The sequence below is a fragment of the Colletotrichum acutatum genome, assembly GCF_030867785.1.
Source record: "Colletotrichum acutatum strain CBS 112980 chromosome Unknown BDZ83scaffold_18, whole genome shotgun sequence".
NCBI lineage: Eukaryota > Fungi > Ascomycota > Sordariomycetes > Glomerellales > Glomerellaceae > Colletotrichum > Colletotrichum acutatum.
Window position 1 is genome coordinate 498656 of NW_026849012.1, and position 24425 is coordinate 523080.

The 24425-nt window shown below is 51.7% G+C and overlaps 6 protein-coding genes and 1 non-coding gene across 7 annotated transcripts; 4 read left to right on the top strand and 3 right to left on the bottom strand.

Moving 5' to 3' along the window:
• Positions 1-1096: 1096 nt before the first annotated feature.
• On the bottom strand, positions 1097-2630 carry BDZ83DRAFT_609991 (uncharacterized protein). Its single transcript, XM_060507571.1, has 3 exons — positions 2415-2630; positions 1796-2347; positions 1097-1731 (listed from the first exon to the last, which is right to left on the bottom strand). Exons 1-3 carry the CDS (start codon positions 2549-2551, stop codon positions 1320-1322), a joined length of 1101 nt encoding a protein of 366 aa, XP_060368417.1. The 5' UTR covers positions 2552-2630; the 3' UTR covers positions 1097-1319.
• A 1407-nt stretch (positions 2631-4037) lies between these two features.
• BDZ83DRAFT_t79 lies at positions 4038-4136 on the top strand. The gene has a single exon. It is a non-coding gene; the product is annotated as a tRNA-Leu (tRNA).
• A 1144-nt stretch (positions 4137-5280) lies between these two features.
• BDZ83DRAFT_717220 (cellobiose dehydrogenase) lies at positions 5281-7336 on the top strand (the record flags this gene model as incomplete). The annotated part of the gene is made up of 10 exons (XM_060511922.1): positions 5281-5440; positions 5500-5669; positions 5732-5864; positions 5936-6217; positions 6272-6344; positions 6372-6390; positions 6445-6538; positions 6602-6742; positions 6792-7030; positions 7097-7336. 10 exons carry the CDS (start codon positions 5281-5283, stop codon positions 7334-7336), a joined length of 1551 nt encoding a protein of 516 aa, XP_060368418.1.
• Positions 7337-8963: 1627 nt separating this feature from the next.
• On the top strand, positions 8964-13730 carry BDZ83DRAFT_610002 (ABC transporter). Its single transcript, XM_060507572.1, has 11 exons — positions 8964-9260; positions 9324-9606; positions 9669-9902; positions 9960-10726; positions 10787-10949; positions 11018-11365; positions 11423-11546; positions 11610-11681; positions 11735-11785; positions 11839-11903; positions 11956-13730. Exons 1-11 carry the CDS (start codon positions 8985-8987, stop codon positions 13230-13232), a joined length of 3660 nt encoding a protein of 1219 aa, XP_060368419.1. The 5' UTR covers positions 8964-8984; the 3' UTR covers positions 13233-13730.
• Positions 13731-13796: 66 nt separating this feature from the next.
• BDZ83DRAFT_570950 (uncharacterized protein) lies at positions 13797-15545 on the bottom strand (the record flags this gene model as incomplete). Its single annotated transcript, XM_060504357.1, has 7 exons — positions 13797-14187; positions 14263-14358; positions 14436-14812; positions 14909-14982; positions 15043-15076; positions 15200-15219; positions 15350-15545. 7 exons carry the CDS (start codon positions 15543-15545, stop codon positions 13797-13799), a joined length of 1188 nt encoding a protein of 395 aa, XP_060368420.1.
• Positions 15546-17551: 2006 nt separating this feature from the next.
• On the top strand, positions 17552-19134 carry BDZ83DRAFT_749360 (FAD binding domain-containing protein; the record flags this gene model as incomplete). The annotated part of the gene is made up of 2 exons (XM_060513753.1): positions 17552-17626; positions 17695-19134. The coding sequence occupies 2 exons, from the start codon at positions 17552-17554 to the stop codon at positions 19132-19134; spliced, it is 1515 nt and encodes a 504-aa protein (XP_060368421.1).
• A 242-nt stretch (positions 19135-19376) lies between these two features.
• Positions 19377-20740, bottom strand: BDZ83DRAFT_610008 (uncharacterized protein). Its single transcript, XM_060507573.1, has one exon. It carries the CDS (start codon positions 20376-20378, stop codon positions 19494-19496), a length of 885 nt encoding a protein of 294 aa, XP_060368422.1. The 5' UTR covers positions 20379-20740; the 3' UTR covers positions 19377-19493.
• Between the last annotated feature and the right edge of the window lie 3685 nt (positions 20741-24425).

The window sequence follows — 24425 nt, forward strand, 5'->3', positions numbered from 1 at the left end:
TGGCATTATGTGAATGCCTGTGCAGCCTATGTGTACATAGCCTTTCGTCTAGCTTGAGAGAGGAGTTGAAGGGGTTTCACTACGATTGATTCCTTTTCTAGCAATTGGCCGCCATTATGCCTACCTGCCGGCGTTCTGTTCGCCGTTGAAAACGTTTGAAAAGCAACAACGGCAAGTCTGCATCAATTTCGAGTTGTGAAACATAGATATGAAGATATTGAGACCACACAAGCCAGCGTTAACTGTGCTCTTACATCTGAAGGCATTGCATATGTGTTTTTCTAGTTGCTCATCACACAGCATAGGTACTAGTTAACCTCTACAGAGAATGCCAAATGAATTAAGTAAATTTGTAAATCTCGTGTTGTTCTTCATACGTACGATGACTATTCCCGCGAATCATCAAAAGCTATCAACACTCACTGAGCTAAGTCTGTTCCGACAATACATCGGTCCCGATTCTCGATTCAATATTTCTCTAGGATAAGTCACAGCTGCACAAAGACTCACATCCATAATCCTCCTCACCTAGTTTTTCAGTTATTGACATTTTGAGCCCTCGACTCGCCCCCCCCTCCCCAAAAAGTCCTCGGTTGATGAATGGAGATGCAATTTCTACGTTAAAACGGCGCTCGAAACCGTCGTGGGTAAATTGGGTGCTAAATATCGCGGTGGCTAGATTGGAGAGACACCATTGTTGTTAGCGACAGGAGTTGGTCAGACGAATGTTCTTGAGTTTCTAAATGAACATGGTGCCAAATTTGGGCCGCGAAATAGAGTTGGCAGGACTGCCCTGAAGCATGCAGTTCTAAAGAGTGGTCCTGGGGCCATCGCTGACGTCCCTAGGACTCTAGTCAGGTTAGGTGCCAAAGTAGAGGCCCCCGGAGGGGAAGGAAGAACACCGCTGCTGGCCGTTGCTCGTTATCATAGGCTCTGAGCTATGCGGGAATTACTTGACCTCGGCGCCGATCCCGAGGCCATGTATTCGAAAGACAGGACAGCATGGGAAATAGCTCTTCCCAGAGGCGAAGAAGGTCTGGCCGATATCCTGCTGTCAGTTCGCAGATCACGTGGGATGCAGGTTCCTCAATGGCACGCATGGCCTCTCGAGAGTCAATTTCCGCAGCTGACGAGATGACGCTTTTCTGATATTTCATCCTTCGTCGTATTTGAGTAGTCAGTACCAGGGCTTTATTGAATCAAATGTACAGGCTTATGGTGTTTTGAAAAATCCGTGTGCTACAGGGACCGTGTTCCGTCGCCGTGGCTATGACCCATAGCCAAGCCGCCTGGCACGTAAGAACGTTCACAACACGCCTTCACCCGCAGCTGGGATCGCGGACGTAAGCATGATTCTGCTGGCCACCAGCCGAGTTACCATAAGCAGAACCTTGGTAACTGCCCAGCAAACTACAGCTTGTGCTGCTGCCCTGGTAGAAAGAAGCAGCGACACAAGCTGAGTTTGCAGCACACTTTGAAATGCAATCTCCCAAGCTTGTGGCATCAACATATCCAAGATAGTCTCCGGAAGCAAGCCTTCCGCAAATGATTTGGAACTTCTTTGAACTCAATGTCCAGCAGTAGCCGTTGTTTGCGGAGCAAGTTGGGTTGCTGGTCACCGTACCAGCGCATGCTGAGCCAGGGCAGGTTGAACAAGTCCCCGGTGAAAAAGAGGTCTGGCATCCAAAGCCACAGAAGTCATCGCCGGTGTTGCAGTATCCATTCTTCGAGCTATAAGATGACTTGTCAGTGTTCTGATGTTGCAAAAAGATAGGAAGTATCGTCTACAACTTACCAACATAACCCAGATGGGCATGTATAGCCATTGGAGCCACCACAAGTGTTGTCTGGACTTGTCTTGACGCCAGTGGATGCAGGTTGCGCTGCTGAAGAAGAGGCTGCAGCCCCTCCGCCTGAGGAAGCAGAGCAGGTTCCAAAGGATGACTGGCAGCCGGTGCTGCAGTGATCGGTAGACGAGCCACAGTATCCCCACTGACTGCAGCAGTCACCGAAGTTGCTACCTCGACACGTGTTTCCAATCGTGCCACCGCAGGTTCCATCCTGGCTGACCGTCTTGCCGCCGTTGGTGACGGAGCTGCAGTCACCAAACTTTGACTGGCAGGAGTTGAGGCAATGGGCATCCGTGTTACCACAATATCCCCACTGGCTACAGCAGGTTCCGAAAGTGCTTCCCTTGCAAGTGTATCCCGCTGTGCCGCCGCAGGTACCATCCGAGCTGACCTTGCCGTTGGTGCTGGTGCTGCTGCTCCCGCTGCTGCCAGAGCTTGTTGTGCATTTGCCGAACTTGGACTGACATCCTGTTCCGCAGTGTGCGTCAGTTGTTCCACTAGTATATCAGGTCAGCCTTGGCAATTTTCCGCAGTCTTGCCCTTCGTTATCGAGGTTGAACCTACCACCAGTTGTATTGACTGCAGCATTGAGACCCTGGACAGGTGTAACTATTGGAACCTCCACAGGTCTGATCTGGAGAGGTGGCCGCTGCAGCGATTCCCGCCAAGGACAGGAGTCCAACAATGGAAAGTCTAACCATCCTTCACAAAGCCGACGAAGTATTGATAATGATTGACCTTATATCAAAGAAAGCTGCAGTCTGCGATGGGGGGGGGGGGGGGACTGGTAGAATTGACGCAATTTCAGTCTCGATGACACGATACTTAAATCTCAGATGTTCTGAGTATCCTCTAGTTGGAGATCTTGGTGCTATTTTGGCTATCATCGCTTGCGGATACGGCGGTCACGGGAACATTCCCAGGTTCTCTAGAGCAGATCTTCGATAAGGAATTTTAACTTCTAGCCTTACTCCAGTCTGCGCTTTATTCCGTTTCCGGTCATTAAGGATCAGAGTCCGTCACTTCACGCACCCGTCCGAAAAGAGTCAAAATGAATTCTTCGGCCGGATCTGTCCAACCTATGCGGCCGGCCCGAGGAGATGGCATGACTATCGTCTCCACGATCGGATCTACAAAATTAGTGCTACCGCTCACGGCGCTCTAGATTTCCGAGCATTTGTCTTGCCTTCAACCGGCGCTGTGAGAATGTGTGGGTGCAATCGGGTGTCGACTGAAAACGGAAACAGACATCAGTTCAAATGAGATAGCTTCACTCTAGAATACGTGCCACAGGAATGGGAAAGATTTGCGCACCATCTGTGATCGAAGGGGTGTTGCCGCCTGTTGGCGTCGGAACCATGTAGTGAGCCAGCCGGCTGGGCCCCGCGTGCCTGCACGCTTCGTCTGGTGACAATCAGATGTCTCAAACCTTCACTGTTGCCTTCTTCAGCTCGGCTACATCCCACCTCCATGCTTTGTTCAAATAAGGTTTGAGATCTCCATGTCGGTGTCCAACCTCATTTCCAACGTCAATGCCAATTCAGTGAGAATTAAGCCATTCATTTCTGAATTCCTCTGGTAATTGAGGGATGTTCTCCCCCCCCCAAACACTCCTTCCCATAATCCGTGTACAAACAAGTCACGCTTGAGTTCTCCGGGGACTGTGGCGCCAAGTCTGGGGAATTTCAGGGCTCGACGGCGTGGTCCAGGCCATCATAGGGCTGTGGTAAGCTGCTTAGTAGCGCTGGACCGTGCGACGATGCTCTGGACAGGGTAAACATCTTCAGCGCTCAACTCAATCACAGATATTCTCAGTGTCCAACAAAAGTATTCTTCCTATTCCTGACATAAGACTGGTACTTCAGCTGTGAGCGGACTTGTGCACGGAATGGTTGGATGCATCGGCATTTTCTTATATGCAGGAAGTCTGGTCGCGGGTCGGTCGCTGCAGGCGCGTTCTTATTCAGCATTCCATGCCTCTGCAGACTGCCAGAGAGTGTGATTACGCCGAACGCAAGTGATTGCTGATTATGCGGCAAAACGTCTCCAGTGGATTGGGATACGAACTTGAGGGGGAGCTTCAATGTTATGAGGCGGTCGTCAGCGCGGCGCATACAAAGCACACGAGCTCACTAACACACAGACCGGCAACATATACACAGATTTTGAAATGGACATCCAACATTCGGAAGGGTGGCCGAGTTGGTTATGGCGCCAGGTTAAGGTCAGCTTAACATCTGTTTCCTGGTGGGGCAACCCGCGCGAGTTCGAGTCTCGTCCCTTTCATTTTGAAGTTTTTGACGGATCTGACGACTGATTGGTCTTGTATCATCAAGGTCTCACTGCTCCTGGTCAGTATTGAAACCTTTTGTTACCAAGATAGGTCGGGGCTCATATCTTATGCCACCGGAAAGTGTAGGGCCGATGGAAGTAGACCTCCTTTTATTTCTTCCCACAAGGCAAAGTCAAGCGTTTGAGAAGGAAATTAGACAGTGTCCGAATACCTATTCTCACGTGCTTGTGCGTGGGTTTTATCATTGAAGCTTGATGAATTTAAGCTTACGATTTGTTCACTTCGACAGACTTTTATTGCTGCCTAATGTGTCTTACCATGTCTAAATAGAGTGGCTGTTTCGATCTTTGGCCGTGCTAAGTCTCCGTCGGGATCTCGGAGACATACAATGCCGCGCTCCTTGAGTATTAGACACTACAAGATTGATTCCATCCCACATGATATGTTACCCATGAGCCAAAAGCGCAGGATTGAAGTCCCGTCAAGCAACCCTGTTACCAAGCAGTGAGACAGTAGACCTGCCGGACAGCGCCCAGCTACTGCAGTCTTGGGGAATGCCTAACGTTCTGGCCAGATATTGAAAGAAGGAGGTGACCGTTTAGATCTTTTTCTATCGGCGGTAGACGATACTATTCCAAGTGTCTCTACCAAGATGAACAACAAATTGACGGAGTTAATTCGTTCTGTCAAGTCTCAAGGTTGCGAGGGCAATGTATGGACTATCTTCAATGTCACGGCAATTTACAGCCCCGGAAAGTGCACACTAACTCGAACGGTTGCCTGGAAACTGATCAGCTAAGTACCGGCATGTGCAGTGGCATTACTCTCCGGGACGATTTCGGTATTATAGTCCCCTGCCCCCTGATTCCCAAGTTCGAGACGCCGACTGCTCGGCCCCGTACACCAGTCTGATTTCAACTCAGATTGAAAGCCATGTGCTTCCATTATTTCGACTTGGATTTGTGTGCCACCTTCCAAAACTCTCCTCTCACAACAAGGTGCATGTTGTCTCGCCTCGAGTCGCTGTAACGGGCATGATAAAGAAACTCTTCTCGGGTCTTTCGGGCCTTGCTCTGGCTCAGTGTACGTTCTTGAATTTCGAGTCAGACCACATAGCTGACCATTTGACAAGTGTCAATGACACTACTTGCTGCGACTGTCCCCGATGATACCTATGACTACATCGTTGTGGGCAGTGGCCCGGGAGGAATCGTCGCTGCTGATAAGCTGTCTGCTAGCGGCAAGAGTGTGCTTCTGATCGAAAGAGAACCTCCATCTTCTTTCAGATGGGGCGGAAGTAAGTCAATAAAGATCGCTGGGCTAACTGCGGCACCAAGCTCTGACAATTGTGTGTAGGGCGGAGAGGGGCCTGGCTTGAGAATTCGAATCTTACAAGGTTCGACGTTCCTGGGCTTTACGGCCAGATATGGCAAGATAGCGCTGGCATCAAATGTCCGGATGTCGTTCCCATGGCAGGCTGTGTTCTCGGCGGTGGATCTGCTATCAACGCGGGCCTTTGGTTCAAGGTAAGTGCATCCTTGCTTTTCTTCTGGTTCGGTCTTCGTAGGCTGTAGCTTATGTTCCGTAGCCTCAAAGCTTGGACTGGAATACACAGTTTCATGATGGGTGGAAAGCTAAGGACCTGTCTGCTGCCACAGACCGAGTCTTTCAGCGTGTTCCCTTGACTGATGTCCCTTCCAGCGATGGTATCTTGTACAACCGTGAGGCCAACGACCTAATAAGGGGCTCGTTGAAAACGGATGGATCATCGTTAACGCAAACAATGAGCCAGATGCTAAGAGGAGAGCCGTCTCTCAATCAGAGTACTTTTTCCAGCATGGTGAGCGAGGTGGGCTCTTGGAAACTTACCTTGCGTCAGCAGCAGCTCGTGACAACTTCAAACTCTGGACGAACACACTCGTCACCAGAGTGGAGAGAAGGGGAGATAGCATCACTGGTGTGCAAGTAGAGCCTGCCGGTGAGGGCGGTTACCATGGCACCGTCAAGCTTGCTGCCGGCGGCCGAGTTATTCTTTCTGCTGGAGTATTTGGCTCAGCCAAGATCCTGTTTCGAAGTGAGTGTTCCCCCCTCACTCCAATGGTGAGATGACTGCTGACAGTCTCTATAGGTGGGATTGGCCCGAAAGATCAGCTAGAGACTGTCCAGAAAGCTGAAGGCGACGTTCTCATCGACTCTACCCAGTGAATTGATCTTCCGGTCGGTTACAGCCTCGACGACCATTTGAACGTAAGACTTACTTCAAAGAACCCTCCATAGTATAACTAAGTTGATTATTCTTAGACAAACATTCTCTTCGAGCACCCGGACATAGTCAACTACGACTTCAACAGCGCTTACAACAACCCTATTTCGGATGACGCCGCAGCATACTTGAGTGAGATAGCAGACCTTCCCGTTCGAGATGGGTTGACTTTATTGACTAACAGTAATCGTGCAGCCAACCGATCAGGCATACTGACACAAGCAGCCCCGAACATCAACCCCGTCTTCTGGGATGCGGTTAAAGGAGAGGACGACATCGAAAGATGGTTTCAATGGACGAGCTATGTCGGCGGGCCGCAAAGAGGCAGGGCATACAGTGGGTAGTCATCTCTCTGCTCTCGGATGACCATCACTGATCGCCACAGATACTTCTGGCATGGCAGCTGCCCTTGGACTAGGCAAGACTTCGAGAGGTCGCGTCACAATCAACTCGTCCCTCAATATGGATGTCAGCGTACTTCCTTACTTCAATGATGAAGGGAATCACGACTTTGAGGCTGTTGTAACTACCGTAGGTGGAGTTGTCAGGGCAATTTCTTCCATTCCTGGGGCTACAATGATCAACCCCGCCCCTGGTCAAGACGTGCGAGACTACGTCCAAAATGTGAGTAAATCGCACTTCTTCTACGGAATTCGATATGAAAGCAAGCTGAATATATCATGTGAATAGTTGGCAGTGGATATTGGCCGCACCGCTAATCACTGGGTCGGAACCACCCGTCTTGGAACCGACTCTGCTCTCGAAGGTGGTAAATCCGTTGTTGATCTTAACGCGCAGGTTTACGGAACGAGAAACCTGCACATTGTCGACGCAGGAATACTCAATGGGATCTTCACAGCGAACCCGCAAGCTGGCATTGTTGTTGCTGCCGAGAAGGTGGTCGAAGACATCGTCAAATTGCCTGGATAAACGACCTTCCAGAGTTTCGGCAGCGTGTCTACATCGAGTGGTGGTGGAGATTTAAGAGACTCGCTCAATTGTTTTAGGTTAAGGTATCCTAGCCTAGTATGTAAACCTCGGTAATTCTCGCCTGACAGACAAGCTTTCTGACCCGACGGGCTACTCCGTACTGATTACCTGCCTTGCCTTGGTGGGTGACACTTCAACATCGTGCCGCGATTATGGCTGTAATTGACTTGTCATCATCGTCTCTGTGATTTGTGAAGACTTTGAATACGGTGCAATCACGTCCAGGCCAGGATAGCCTCAGCACTTAAGGTTCATTGATCCCTGAAAACTCGTAGCCAGACGCGCAGCTTGTACCCACGTCTGCGTTAACCCAAGCTTGTCTGGCAGCAGCTTAAGCCCCCAGAGCACTCAACCGGATCTCGGCACGAACGCCTGGAGCTTGAGCGACTTCCTTAGCGCATTGCAATTCATTTCCATGTTCAGATGACCTTCCTGTTTGGTGATCGTTCTTACATTCGTCCCCCAATCTCGGGAGTCGCATTCAGCCGCCCGAACAAGCGTGAAATCTCTCGTGCGGCTTGACAAGATCAATGATTCAACGTGTAATTCGTGACCAACCCGAGAATCGATGATCAGGTCTCATCCAGGTGCTAGTGGCCCAGTGCTCAAGAAACAAATCTTGAAGTCTTGATGCCCTTCAAGCACTAGCAGCACTGTCGCTATTGTCGCGCCAGATTGCGAGTCATAGTCCGACTCGCAAGATTCCTCGCGTCTTGAAGCAGTATGGACCCTGACTCCATGCGAACTTACGATAACACCCCAAACTTGTCGCCTAGGCGCATCAAGGGATCCTTGGCTTAATCGGCAGCACCGCATAGTAAAACACCAGGCAAGTTCGTCCAACAAGAGGTTCCTAAACCATCGACTTGCAACTTCATCAATCGTCGCAGCGGCTATGGACAACTTCACGACCATCGCCGAATGCGAGGGGTCTTTCGGCCCCCCTGAACCCATATGCAGCGATCGATTCGACTTCACCCTCCTCTTCGAACAATCTATCCTCAATATTGGCCCGTCTGCAGTACTGCTTCTAGCCCTCCCTTTCCGGCTACAGCAACTTCTTCACCAACGCCGCAAAGTCCTACGACATCCTTCGAATGTCGCAAAGATCGCCACCTGCATCATCTTTGGTGGACTTCAAATCGTCTCACTCGCGCTATGGACGCAAGCACCGATCTCTAACCGCGTCTCCGTCGCTGCCGCAGTCCTCGGTGTTCTAGATGCCTTGGCCCTCACTCTGCTGAGCCATGCAGAGCATCTCCGATCTATTCGACCATCCACCACAATCTGCGTCTACCTGGCGTTCTCACTGATCTTCGACGCCGTGCAATGCCGCACACTATGGCTGCTCCCCGGATTGCACAACCTGGCCAGCGTCTCCAGCGCAGCGCTGGCATTGAAGTTGACAATGTTTGTTCTCGAAGTGCAAGGCAAACGCACATTCCTCCTCGCTGCTCTGCGCCACTTGAGCCCCGAGGCCACGAGCGGCATCGTCGCCCGCGGTTTCTTTTGGTGGCTCAACAGCTTGCTGGGAAGAGGCTTCAAGGCCACCTTATCTCCGTCGACACTCTACGCCATCGATGATGATATGCGGTCTGAATACCTGCTCCAAAAACTCAACATCGCGTGGAATCAACGAAGAGGGCACGGAAAGCTGGCCTTGTTACGCTCGATTTTCAGCACGACGAAGATGGCTTTGCTAGTCACGGCGGTACCCAGACTCGTCCTGGTTGGATTCAAGTTTTCGCAACCTTTCCTCATCAACCGAATCATCAAGTACGTCGATGGAGACCGAGGATCTGATTCCAAGTCTGTTGGATACGGTCTGATAGCTGCGACGGGCTTAGTCTACCTGGGCAACGCGGTAGGTCACAGTAATGCTGCTCGTTTGAGGTACTCTCCATTAACATGGCTTGTCTTATGTTAGTTGTCGACGGGTTTCTACCAACACAAGCTCTTCCGTTACATCACAATAATCCGTGGATCTTTGGTGTCTCTCATTATGTCCAATAACCTCGAGCTAGATACAGCGAAGGCCAGCGATTCGTCTGCACCATTGACCTTGGTCAGCACCGACGTGAGAACCATCTGCAGGTCATTTGAAACGATCCATGAGGTGTGGGCAAATCCCATTGAGATAGGCATTGCCATATGGCTACTTCAAAGACAGCTTGGCCTCGGAAGCGTGGGACCGGCTGTAACCATCATCGGTAAGCAACTGCAATCAACCTTGAACCGAAGTATGATACTCTTGATCTGACATCGACTTGAGCTTGCACAATTGGTATGGCGAGGTTGTCGAAACTTATGCCTCGAGCCTCGAAGATTTGGAACGAAGAAATCCAGAAGCGCATTACAGTCACTTCGGATGTTCTTGGTGCAATTAAGGAGACGAAGATGCTAGGAATGGTAGACTACCTTCAGCGTGCGATTCAAGATCTGAGAGTGGCAGAGCTGCGCAGAGCAAAACAGTATCGCCGGTTCATCACTTATATGAATATGCTTGGTAAGCTTGAATCTCTGATTAAGTGTTTTAATCATAAGCTGACATCCTGGTATTCAGGCAATGCCCCGTCAATGATTGGTCCCGTTGTCACTTTTGGCCTTGCCATTCTTGCGCAAAAGATCAATGCCGGGTTGTCACTGTCTATCGCCACGGTCTTCACCTCGCTTACCATCATCGACCTAATCGCTGGGCCTCTTGCGCAGCTGATCACCTCGGTACCTAGCTTGGTGGCATCTTTGGGAAGTTTCGAACGGATCCAAGCCTTCCTCGAACAGGGTAGGCCATCAACGGTCACAAATCCTGAATTCCTTGAAGCTGCAAACCACCCTAGCGACCGTGGCTACGCCGAAACTGATAATGGCATAGAGATGCATACAATGCGAACGAAAACGACGTCCGGGCCATCTTCCGAGCAGAGAGATGTTGCGACAGTTCAGAACGGTTCGTTTAGACTCAAGGTCGACGAAGAGCCCATTCTGCACGACATCAACCTCCGCATCGCCGCTTCAACTATGACTATCGTGATTGGTAGAATTGGCTCGGGAAAGACGACACTCCTTCGGGGGCTTCTCGGCGAACTTCCGACTGCCGGATCGGTCAAGACTCTTAAAGGTCCTGTAGCGTATTGTGCTCAGACAACCTGGCTGACGACAGCAACCGTCAAGGAAAACATTCTTGGCGAAACACCGACCGATGAGGACTGGTACGAAAGGGTTGTACACGCTTGCGCTCTCGTGCCCGACTTCTCTCAGCTAGCAAACGGAGATCACACAGTGGTAGGAAGCAAAGGCCAATCCCTGAGCGGGGGCCAAAAGCAACGGGTTGTGAGTTGATCCCCTTCATCTTGTTGGCAATCGTGCATAGTCGCTCACTGGCTTTGACAGGCTCTGGCGCGAGCAGTGTTCTCCAGAAAGCATGTCCTAGTTGTTGATGATGCGTTGAGTGGACTGGATAACGCAACCCAGACTCACATCTGGGACTGTCTTTTCAGCTCACGAGGCCTTGTCCGCCAATATGGCGCAACCGTGATCCTGACAACACACTCATGTAAGTGGAAACACAAGTGTACATCTCAAACTTTTATTAACCAGGCCGTTGACTCACACCGTATGAAGTGAAATATCTCAAATTCGCGGATCAAGTCCTCATTTTGGGCGATGACGGGCAGATTGCCAGCCAAGGCAATTTTGACACTATTCGGGAGAGCGCCTATCTTCAGAGCCTTTCTTTCGAGGATGCGCAGCCCAAAGATGCGAAGGACGCTGAGACAATCTCAGTCGCAAAATCTCGACAGCAAAGTCAACCACAAACCAAAGGGGTAGAGGCTGAATCAGAGCAGGACCTCTTGAGAAAGGCGGGTGACACTACGCTCTACTGGTACTACCTGAAGTCCATCGGTTGGTGGTATGGCTCTGCTGGTGCAATATCCTTGATTTTCGACTGCTTCTTCCGAGTCTTCCCTCGTAAGTTTACGTTCTCTTCAAATACTTGTATCGACCATGGTTTCTGACCTCTGATAGAAATTTGGCTCAAGATCTGGACGGAAGAGGACGCAAGGACTGGCTCATCAGACACAGGCTTTTACTTTGGAGTCTACTCTGCGATTTCTGTCGTGGGCTTGTTTGTTATTGGCGTCAATATCTGGTACGTTGCCAAAGCATATTCCTGCCAACTAACAATTCCGACTCTGCTAACAGAAGCTCACAGGATAATGTTTGTTCTGATCGTGCCTAAGTCTTCTCAAAGCTTGCACTGGACACTTCTCCAGTCTGTCATGAGGTGGGTCACATTTTGCCAGACTGTGGTGCACATCGTGGCTTACTTCTTTATAGGGCACCGTTGTCGTTCTTTGGATCAACAGACACTGGCGACTTGATTAACAGGTAAATATACCAGAATGAGGTCTAAAGCTGTAGATGCCTAACATGTTTTACAGGTTCAGCCAGGACCTGTCGCATATTGACCGAGATCTTCCTACAGCGTTGTTCATGACCTCAATCGGTCAGTGACTCGTCCCGGGTATCAGCTAAGATCCGCAGCTAATCCCTCTCAGCTGTTCTCGATTGTCTGGCAGGAGCCGTCCTGATTGTCATCGGTGCCAAGTATCTTGCAGCTGCCATCCCGTTCGCTTTGCTCGCCCTCTACTGCCTACAAGCTTTCTACCTGAGAACTTCTCGCCAGATGCGGTTCCTCGATCTTCAGGCGCAGGCTCCTCTTCTGACCAAGTTGATTGAGACCATCGATGGCTTGTCGACCATCCGCGCCTTCGGTTGGCAAACTGCCTTCCGAGAAACTTCACTTGAACTCTTGGATGAGTCCCAACGGCCGTACTACCTGATGTTTTGCATCCAGCGCTGGCTCACTCTAGTTCTCGACATTCTTGTCGGTGCTATTGCAGTATTGCTGGTCTCGATGGCCATGATGATACCGGACGCAACTAGTACTGGAGCCATTGCCATTGCGCTCTACAATGTGCTTAACTTCAATCAATCTCTGGCAACTCTCATTACCTCTTGGACGGAGCTTGAAACATCTTTAGGAGCAATCTCTCGTTTGCGAACCTTCGTATCTCGAACACCGATCGAACCGACGCCTATTGCTGAAGGGCCGGACAATATCCCACGCCAATGGCCTTCCCAAGGTCAGGTCGAGATACAGAATGTGACAGTATCTTACTCCGCGGAAACGAGACCAGTTCTAAAGGGAGTCTCGCTTTCTATCCAGCCAGGAGAGAAGGTTGCCATCTGTGGGCGCACAGGTAGTGGCAAATCGACTCTCACACTTGCGATCTTCAAGCTTCTTGGTCTCGATGCCGGCAAGATCCTGATCGATGGTTTTGACATTGGCAACGTTCCCAACGACGTGCTTCGTCGATCGCTTATTGCCATCCCGCAGGAACCGCTTCTCTTTCCCGGAAGCCTGCGCACGAATCTCTTCCCCTTCAGCGACGACTCGAGCGCAGATGAGGTGCCGTCGGACGATGACCTTATAGACGCCCTGACCAAGGTCTCACTATGGTCAGCCATCTCCTTGAGTGGTGGTCTCAAAACGGATGTCTCCAACCTACCACTGTCCAAGGGCCAAAAGCAGTTGTTGTGTCTAGCTCGCGCTATAGTCAGGAAGAACTCTAGCAAGGTTCTGGTTCTTGATGAAGCTACCAGTGCCGTCGACCAAGAAACCGAAGAAATGATGACTAAGATCATCGAGAGCGAGTTCGTTAATCATACTATCATATCTGTGGTTCACCGTCCTCAGGCCCTCCGCGGCATCGACAAGATTGTCACCTTGCAAGACGGCCGAGTAGCAAGCGTAGGGTCTGCAGAGAACTAATTAAAACGCGGGCTTTAAAATGCAGGAGCGGAAAATATATCTATAGACAAATCAATGACAAATAGGATAAGTTTGGATCTCAACTGTCCATCTTTTTGTCTTGGCTAATATGGATAACCTGGCAATCAGCCGTTGGTTCTCGCGGTGGGCTCATAGGCCTGGTCCCCTGTATATGCTGTAATTCCCACAGCGGAACTCCTTGGTATTGCGTCTTCGGCACGATCCGTCGGGTGGCTATCCGCTCTACGATGCCACAAAGGCTTTCCTTCGCATTGGCCTTTATAATGAGAACCAGGATGTGCAAGGGGGCCTTCAATGTCGATCGCTTTTCTGTTCCCGCAGTTGAGGTTGGCTGGTTGCGTCAAAGCTCCCGAGGATTTCAATCTGACATAGGTGAAGATGGCTTGAAGTCTAAGAAATGGCGTTACTTCTTCACATAACTACACCATAACGCCTTCGGTAATTTTCTCATTCAATCAATGTACCTTGATAAGTGGCTAACATCAGGCGTACTTGCACACTGATAGCCAATCATCTATATTGCGTTTCGTTTGATCCGAAGTCTCATTGTTTAGTGCTATACTCCACCGTGATTGTCTTCGTTTGGACAATATTGTTTCCTCGTATAATGGCTTTCTCTGATGAATCATCCTCTGCCGGGTCACCCTCGCTATGGCCAGTCGCGATAGTCACTGGCTCATTGGACCCCATGCTGGCCATCACAAACGCCTCGCCATTGTTGTCGCGATCGAATTGCGAATACTCGGCCCTATTCCGCGTTCCATTTGTACCACCGATAGTCATTCGTGACATGGGCTTACTCCCAGTACCACCGACAGTCTTGGTTCCCTTGCCATATGTGCTTTCGCCGATGATCTTGGGTGCGACGTGTCGGAAGAACTTGCGTAAGGTCGGCAGAGAGGCGCAAATTACGACTAGATTCGCTTCAACGATACTGAAAGATCGATTTGTCAGAAAATACAGCTACGGACATCGAGGGTAGAATCAAAGGAGTCCGGGCTTCACTCACATCCATAAACTGGCCCATGAGATTACCCAGCTTTGGTCCATACTCGTAAGCATAGCTGGAAGAAGAGAAACACGGACGATCGACGTGACAACTGTACTATACGCCGTGTAAGCTTCGCTAGGATCTTCTTACGCGCACCATCATCGTCAAGGATAGTGGCCATGCCAACTTACAGCGACCCGACGGCGAAAATGAAGAACAGTCCGACTTTCTGCCTGCGCGGAATTTGTAGCTTCACAACGATAGGTATCGGAAGCGCGAAAAGTATCAAGTCTGAGATGATGTTTGCCGCAGCGGTCGCAATGTATAGTGATGGTCGGTTGATACAAGTGCCTTCTGTGACGGTAACGTCCCAGCTCATTGCGATTGGATCACAGGCGAATACCAGAGCAAAGAAAATACCAATGCTGTAGCCGGCAATAATCGCAAGAGATATCCACACAGCTCGTTTGAACCATCTCTGAGGGGATAGTCGAAAGTAGAATATCAAGAGGGAGACTTTGGCGAAACTTCCACAGAGGGTATAGATGGCGGCGGCGAGGAAAACATCCTGCGTTGACGATTACGTTAGTACACTGAGCTCGCAAAATAGCATCCTGGCCTTCAAGAACGGAATGAATAGACGGTAGGATTCTGTTCCACTTACCATCATATATATGTTGTACTTTTCGACAGAGATCTCCCATCCGTGGACACCTCCGGACCCATATGCAAACATATCTACCGAGGGCTTGTCAGCAACAACCTAGCCGACCATCTCAGCTTGGCGTATTCACTCACGAACACATAACCCAATGGTAGCGATGGATGTGAACTAAGATACAGTCAGCGAGACTGATCCCCACAAGTTGATCAAGCTTGTCGACGTTGTGTGGGTGGGCTTGAGGCTGCATATGGCTGCAAGTCGCAACCCGGTGTCCGAGATACTGGAACTTACCCAAGCCAGAAGAAGAAAGACTGCCAAGACCGAATGTTAGTCCACACAGCTTGCCAAGCCGCTGCTGAAGATACGAGGAAAGGCAAAAAGCGATGATGCAGGATAGTGTAGGAAAGGAATCTCGTAGTGCTGTTTGTTGGGTATTCTTACCATCGTCCCACTGCAACCGACCGATCAAGAAGGCTTTCGTATAGAGTCTTTGCGCCATGAGCAAAAGACTCAAGAGGGTACCAAATCCCGCTACATAATACGCTTCGGGTACAGCCTGCCGCTGTGGGTTGTCGAAGTTGACCACATAGCCTTCAGGAGGCGAAAGAACAGTGACAACGCCGTTCACCACTGGCATGGCTTGAATACTACGAGTCGAATGGCCAAACTCGCTGATTTCGTGCTGAAGTTTGCGGTAAAATGGGTCACTCAAGAAAGTTGATCAAATCGCAGGAACACAGTAAAGTCTGGGGGGCGACCGGTGGCTTAAAGGAGATTACATCCTTCGGATGAAAAGTATTATCGGACGCCATGGTCGTTATGTATCAAACGATACGAGGGCAACCGTGGAAGTATTAATTTAACATGTATCATTCTCGACTCCTTAACACTGGCACTCTTTGCACATCGCATCTAGAGTGTGATTCGCAAGCATGTACACGTTCATGTTAAGCCTGTGAGCTTGGAAGGGTGGAAGAAGGGAATCCACATCTTCGCCCCTGGTGCTTCCTGATGCAAAAGGCCCTGTTCCTATTCCACTGTCCTGCAGTCACAGATTTCTCTTCGAACCAACGCCGCAATACCCTTGACTAGTGGTCGGCCAAGATAATTCTGCGCGATATCACTTCATTCGGCATTCTGGCCCGAAGAACAGCACGTAATTGTTGACGTTTCCACTTTTGACTGTCGCTCAACAAGCTCGGTCACAGGGATTACTTGTGTTGGAACTAGGGTCTTGTGAAGTCGAGACAAATCCTCCATCCTCTCTTTTGGCGAAATGCACGAGGAACTTTAGCGACCGCATGACGGATCCGACGGCCAGGTCGTTCGATTACCTATCTCGAGGCTCAAACGCATTCGCATATATGCGCCTCCTGCCTGCAGTTCTTGGCTCCCAAAGGCTGCAAGTCAATTTAAAAAGTTCTGGGAGTCAGTTGCAGAATTTTCTCTCACTTGTCACTTGTCGGGACTTGATCTCCGGTCCAACCGCTTCCCGTGCCGTGATGTAAGAGGAAGTTGTGGCAAAATCAAGTTCAATCGATGCCTGTTTTGTGGGTTCGCTGGTAGAAGTGATATAGGTAAGCTGCTGGAAACTCCGGAGAACGAGATAGCTTCAGCCTTCCAAATGGAGAACATCGATCATACTTGATCCTGGCATGCCTTTAGTACCTTGCATTGTGGCATTGTATCTGATAGCACCCGTATCCGTGCCGTCGATGTGCTACCCCGGATGACGGCGGGGGTTAAATCGTTCGATGCGGCCTGACCCCCGAGATCGGCTCAGTCCGTCGAAGCGTGGGTCAGTAAGCGTTTTCATCTGGCCATGGCCGAGGCGATGTTGGCTGGCCGTTGTCGTCGGCGCGATGCCTGTAAGTTATCAGGGTTTCCAGAAGAATGGGCTTACGCGGAGGGCGCGGGATCGAGCCCCAGTGCCCGGTAGCAAGTCAATTTCTTCCCCGACGGCAAGGCCCAGGATCCTGGTGGGGACGACGGGGCCTCGGTGACTGGGATGGTATTCGGTTACTTCCAACAACATCGAGCAACGTTGTGGAAAGATATGGCATGAAAAAGAGGCAAAAGAGCAACAGGGGTTGAAATCGCACCAACGATATTCTGTGCAGCCAGACAGGGGAAAGAAGCATGTTTGCCAAGTCTCCAACGCAAGGATTTCAGTAAACTTAGCCACATGCAATGGATACTACCCACCCTTGCCCGAAGGTAAGACTGGACCGACAAACATCAAATCGATGACAACTGGACGGTGCCAGCCATTAAGGGGGGCATCCTATCCTACACTACTGCATCACGGCAGCAATATCCCACCTTCATCTCAGTCCTACGTTCGTACAGGCCCTTTCAAGGATCAATATTCCATGTCGGACCTCTAGCGATCCACCATGCTGGTTTGCAGCTCCGAAGTTGCTTCTGGACAGGGTAAGTATAAGGGCAAGCTGACGGCTCATCGTAGAAAGTCTGCCTCCGTGTTCACATCTGTCAGTGCAACCCACTCCCGTCGGTCTTTTTCACACAAGTTACTCCTTGGCTTTGGTGCTCGGTCTTGCCACCAGACTCTCCCCGTCCGTCCTATCAACCGACCTTGGCAATCTTCGATCCGGTTCAGCCTCCATGATGAAGTCTACTATCATGGCGATGTGCACTGCAGCAGCTTTGTTCGAAGTCGCGTCGGCTGCGACTTGCTACTCACAGTCGACAGCATGCGTGAGTTCCCCTAGCTACAGACACACCTCCCTCGCAAACAACCGAAATATGTTACTGACTTTGACCAGTGCATGAAATTGAACAGGGCCCCAGGACTCGCTGGCAAGATCTACTTCCCCAACTCCACTGAGTACGTGGAACGTATGGACTCGTACTGGTCCATCACCGCTGCCCTGGACCCTTGGTGTGTCGCACAACCCTCAACAGCCAAGGATGTCTCGACCATCATCACCACCCTCGCTGCATCTAACTGCACATTCGGCGTTCGCGGCGGTGGCCACGGCTCCTTTGCTGGATCCAACAGTGTCAACGACGGTGTGACCATTGACTTTGGCTTCTTCAACAGCACCACCTACAACCCTGACACAAAGATCGCCTCCATCGGACCCGGCGGTCACTGGCAGACTGTCTACGACACTCTTGCCCCTTATGGTGTCGTTGTTACGGGTGGTCGTGCTGGTACCGTCGGAACTGGAGGCTTCATCCTTGGCGGCGGCAACTCCTTCCACTCGGCGTCTCACGGTTTTGCCTGTGACCAAGTTGCCAACTTTGAGGTGGTCCTTGCTGATGGATCCATCGTCAATGCCAATGCCACTTCCAACCCGGATCTGTGGCAAGGTCTCAAGGGGACCGGCGCCAACCTCGGCCTTGTCACCCGCTTCGACATGTACGCCATTGACTTCCCCGACCCAACAAAACCTGTGGTCTGGGGAGGCAACCTCATCTACGACCTGGAGTCCGGACCCAAAGTCATCGACGCCCTCGTTGACTTCACGGAGAACGTTCACAAGGATGAGAACAGCTCCTCCATCGTCTACTGGGCGTACCTCCCCCAGCTCGGCGGTATGATCCTCAACGCCGCTATCGAGAACACCTTGGCCGAGGTTGCGCCTCCTGCCTTTGACGCCTACTATGCCGCCGGCAACATTACCCAGGACACTACCAAGGTCGACTTGATCTCTATCGTCGCAAACGAATTGGGTTCTGGTCAGCCTGCAGGCTTCCGCAACGCCTGGTTCACGCTCGCATTCGACAACGATGCTCGGATCATGAACTACGCCGTCGAGAAGTTCTACACCCTCAACGCGGATCTCGAGAAGGCTGTCGGTGCTGACTCGGGCTTCAACACTCTCTGCATGTTCCAGCCCATCACCAAGTCCATCGTCGACAAGGGCATCGCCATGGGTGGCAACAGCATGGGACTGGACCACTACATCACCCGAGGCAACGGCATCATGTTCCTCATTACCTTTGCCGTCAACGGAGCTGAGAACGAAACCATTTCCTTCCCGTACATCCAGGCTTATACAGAGGACGTTGAGGCCTATGCCGCGTCTCTGGACTTGAACTGGGGTTGGATCTTCCTCAACTATGCTCACAAGGTACAAGATGTCATCTCGTCGTACGGTGAGGCTTCCATTGAGAGGCTGAGGGCCGCTTCTACCAAGTACGATCCTACTGGTGTTTTCCAAAACCTGCGTCACTCGGGTTTCAAGATTCCCTTCTAGGTATCCATTGTGACAGTTGGCGAGAGTAAGAGCCCCCAGCATCAGAGATCGCCAATCTACTTAGCACTTTAATGAACAACATCATTATCACATAGACTTGTAATGTCAAACAACACAATCTCACGCTTTGACGACCGTCGACACCCCCTGTTGAACCTACATGCTCAAAATTTCATTCATCCTGACAATTCATTGGGGATTTTGACAACACTCGGTATCAGGAGACTTGGAGTAAGGTACTAGGTACTGTAGGTAGTATAGAATTCAGAACCGCTAGAAGGAACTCTACGTTTGCTATGTACTCTATGCATAAAGCGACCTCGATCGAACAACATCCATCTTGGAAACGAACCCGACTATCAACAGGTGCAGCCACCGCTCAAGGCCATACACGGTGCATGCGTGCAAAACTCCCAACAAGATCCATCACCCGCCATACCAGTACAGCAATAGCAACCAGCGCAACAACAATCTGGACCCAGACTGCCGCCCGCATTGGCGCCGCTCCTCAAGGGATCCATCTGTTTCCCAGCCTCGTAAGCGCCGTACACTATTCCGGCACCCACTCCCGAGGCAGCGACACCCCACAGCCCGTTCTGCATCGAGTTTTGGAACCCCTTGACGGCCTTGTCCGGTGTGATTTCGGTGAGTTTATGAGTTGGCGTCTCGAGACTTTCCGTGAACCAGTCGTAGTCTAGCGCGCATCCCTCAGGTTTCTTGATGATGCCGCCGAATTTCTTGAGCAGCTCCCGGCAGTCGTCGTATCCGAGATCCTCAGCTGCGATGGATGAGCGCGCCGCAGCCCATTCGGTATTGACTTCGTCTTTTGTCAACGTTGTCCAGCCGATCTGACAAACGGTGTAGTCGCGGGTGTGGTAGCCCTTGGCCGGTGTCGAAAGCTTGAGTGCCCTGAGCTTATTCATCTCTTCCTTCAAAGACGATGCAACCACCCTCGCTTCATATACCCGAGCAGGCTCGAACGAACTGGTCTTTTCGCTCTCTGGCACCTTGTCCCTCGGCTTCGGGACACTGCCATTCGGTAGGCGAAGCTCGTGTTTCTGGCCATGCGTGATGATGGCCCAATGTAAAAGACACCCGTCGTCGACGCGGCGAGAATACCACACTTGTTCGCCCTTGGTTGTGTCCTGTCCCTGCTTGCCGCGAAGGTCAACTTCCTCTTTCAACCTTTTTCTATCTTCTTCTTGTTGCTCTCTGGCCCTTAGGATCTCGGAATTTTTGAACATTGTGAGGTAACGGGTTCGAGGTTCAACGTAGAGGTATTGATCAAGACGTCTGACGCTGTGATCGTGGTTGGATTTTGACTACGATAGCCTCAAGATTGGGATCGGATTGTATAGCAATTTTCGCTCTATAGATATTGGCATATTACACTCCATAAAATAAGCGTGGGATCCTGGTTATCACTGCTTTAACGAAGCCGCTGAAGGCATGAGCTGCAGAACTGCGGCGTGCCCTGACATCGCTGCGTGGGCTGCGCGGACTGCGCCGCAGATAGCTGCCAAGTCTACCCCATCTCATAGGGCAGTTCGCTCTCACGCATTCTCAGATTGACCAATGTCAGCCTACGATCAATAGGATCTTTTTGGGTAGGATCTTTTGTGTCTTTCTTTACCACAAGCAGGGAGGCGCACCGCCTAAATTGACGACGAATATGACATCACCCCCTAGTTACGGGAAGATCTTCCTTGCATCGCCTCTGCTAAGCTTTCGGGCGGTTAATGTGGGGCAGTCTAATACCGGTCCCTTTCCTTCGCCCGATCAGCGAATGGCTAAATGATGCTTGTCTGGCATGCGCACCATGGGAGACACGTCAAACTACATGTAAGCTTCGCGTGCCACTCGGCAGAGGTGATGGGCCATCCTCAGCGCGTGGTCATTTCGCCTTCTGGGTGGCTGGGCCATCGGAAGACTTGCTCCCTGTCCTGATGCTATCGCGGCTCAATACATGTTGGTAGTCCTTTGGTCATACCCTAGATAGAGCCAAGCAGGGAAGCAAGCTTCGCAAAATTGACACCAAACATTGACTGTGCTGCAATTGTTACTTAACAATGAGCATGCAAGCTCCCCAGATATATAAGCAGCTGTGCTCTCTACGACCTATCGGAAGATTCGTCCTGCCCTCTCGCCTATGGTGTTATCGGTCGACACTCAGGGAGGTGACAAAGTAGGATGCTAGTCAAGAAGATCAGAACGCCTACCTACCTGCTTATTATACCTAATATTCTTATTCTTTTTTTACCTTTTATTATTTCTAATACTACTTTCATCATTTCTTGTATATTCATTAGAGAATACTCTTCAAAAGACGAATGATAATAGGGATAATAGGAATAGAAATAATAGAAAAAGAGCTAGGGAGGATACCGGTAGAGTGGCAAGTGATTTTGTCACCTACTTAACATTTCAAATCCACCTCCATCTTCATCCAACACTCATCAATGGCGTGCAGAGATAGGTCGTAACTTTAATGTTGATAGAGGGGAAAGGTCCACACAACACTGGTAAACCGACTACCTAGCCATTGTTCAAAGGAAGCCAGCTGAGAGAAAACTTGACTTTTCGAAGCCTTTAAGTACTCTCGCGCTTCAACGAAATCTCGGAGCGAGGTGTCGCAAGAAAAACCCACAACACACCAATCTCGTTCTCAGGTCATAAAAGTCCAACTCACCACTCTTAGAAGTACAACTTCCCTCTCGCCTAATTTTTCTTGGCATCTGCTGTTAGTGAATGAGTGAGCCTACCACCAAATTACTAACAGCCGAAAACTCTTCACCTCCCCTTGCCGGAGCCCGCATCCGCGATGGCCTCACAGCCGCCGTCGGGCACCGGACTGATGTCGGCCGACCAAGCCGACCCCGAACCAGGCTCCGGGACACCTCCGGAGCCGAACCCCACCTCAAGAGCTAAGCGACGCCGCGACGCCGAGGCACAGCCGACCCGGCCCAGCCTAACGGGAAGCCAGCTTGATGCCACCACCGACGCCCCTACCTCGGCCGAGGGGCCCGCAGCCTCTACCGCATCTGCTCCGAGCGGATCTGCCACAGGGTCCGTCTTGACAGCCCTTGCAGAAGAAGCTAGACAGTACGAGGCACGGAAAGACGTCTTTCTGACCATTGCACGGTCCGTCGACAGCGTTGTCGCCAGCTTTGACGGTTCTAGAAAGCAGATCGCGAAAGAAGCCACTGCCTATGTCATTCAAACCCTCAAGAGACTGATCAATCACGAGACAAGCCCAATAGCGGCCCGGAGTTGGGCGGCTGTCGTCGCACCGATGGCGGGCAACACCACTGCGGCGACCCGGAGCGGCCAGAGCTGCCAGAGCTCTGCCCGCCCGAAGGCCACACTCCCCGCCGAGGATCAGCCGCAGGCGCAGCCGAAGGAGGACCTCCGCATCTTTGCCCGCGTCCCGGAAGAAAGCTTAGCGGCCGCTCGGAAGATCGCACCGTTCGCCGTACGACAGATCGTCTGTAAGGCCGTTGGCCTGGGGCTAGCGGACCTTCCCCACGTCTACCATATCAGCACAGGTTACTCTCTGAAGCCGCGAAACAAGCAAATACAGGAAAGACTACTTACAAGTAAGGCAAAGCTGGCGGAATGCCTCGGCGCCCACCAAGTCGAGACGCCTATCAAGTGGCACACATACGTTGTGCCGCGATGCCCAACAAAACTACACAGCATTGGCGGGGACGTCCTGGACCCAGCCACACTCGTTGAAGATGAGGTCTTCGCACAGACAGGACAGAAGCCTGTCCTTGCTCGACCGTCCCGCCTTGGGCCCAACCCAGTCACGAACGAAATATCTTGGCTCATATCATTCACATCAGAGGTCACGCCCTTCAGGCTCTTCAACCAAAGCGGCAGATCTCTGCCCATCAAAAAACGAAGGACGCTCATCCGACATGACCCCGGCTGCCAGGGCTACCACGCCAACCGGTTCTGCGGACGACGACCGACTTGCAGCAACTGCGGAAGACCTTCCGACTCACACGAAACGGGACCTTGCATGGCCAGGCCCCAGTGTCCCAACTGCTGCGGCCCCTTCCAAGCCGGCCACACAGACTGCCCAGCGAGGCCCTCGGTCGTAAACGGCGTCGTCTCCCTTCCCGGTCGAAAGGAGCGGGCTCGGATCCGGAAGGCCGGCCAGAAAGCATCGGACACTCTGTACAAGGCTACTCGATCCGACAGTAGCCAGGAGGCGGCAGGCGTCCCTACCTCCACCAGCCAGAACCAGCAACCCGGCGCCAAGCGCGCGCGCACGAGAACGCCCTCCGCAAGCTCGATCGTTTGCCTCGGTGACGGAAGCACTGACAGCAGCAGCATGGATGAAGACGAGGCGGACGAAGGCGAAGGCGAAGACTCCCCCGACAACACCTCCATCGACCGTCCCGTGCTACCCATGCCAAGCAGGAGCCAACGGGCAGCACAGAAGCCAAACTACAACGTCGCGAATGCCTACACCCACCTCGAACTCGACTCGGAGACGTAAGCCGAGAGCGGCGACCCCACGGATGCTACGCGTTGCGCAGGGCAACGTCGGAAAGATCTCCCCGGCGCACACGGCTTTCCTGCAGCTCTGCTGGGAGGCTCAGATAGATGTGGTCCTCGTCCAGGAACCCTGGACGGGCTGGAAGGACGGAAACGTGCAACTGAACACGCACCCGGGTTTCGACTCTTTCGTCCCGGTCGACTTCTGGGACAGCGAAGGAACCAGACCAAGAGTATTGACCTACACACGCAAAGGGATAGGGATGACGGTGGAGCAGCAGAGGCCTGTCCACACGAGAGACGTACTGTGGCTGGTGGTCGACAAAACGACGACTATCGTCAACGTGTACAGACAACCCCGCGACCCCCACAGCCGCACAACAGGGATACTGCTAGAACTCAAACCCCCGGAGCGAGCTTTGATCGCGGGTGACTTCAACGCGCATCACTACTCTTGGGAGCCCGGGACGAGGAACGGGAACCGGGGAGATGACATTGCAGGCTGGGCAGACGGCCACAATCTCTCTCTTATCAGCGAAGTTGGGGTGGCAACCCAGGATTGCGGACATGTCCTGGACCTGGCTTTCTCTAATATCCCTTTTGCGCACGCGCAGGTCAGCCCACAGCTACACCCGGGAGCTGACCACGAGGCCATCGTGGCCGTCATACCACTATTCAAACGCCCAGTGTCACAGGGAGAGGGCCACCCGCAGCCACGGCCACTGTCAGTGCCCGACTCGGCGCTGCCTCGGCTGAGAGACCTGATCGAAGGGGGGCTAGCTGCG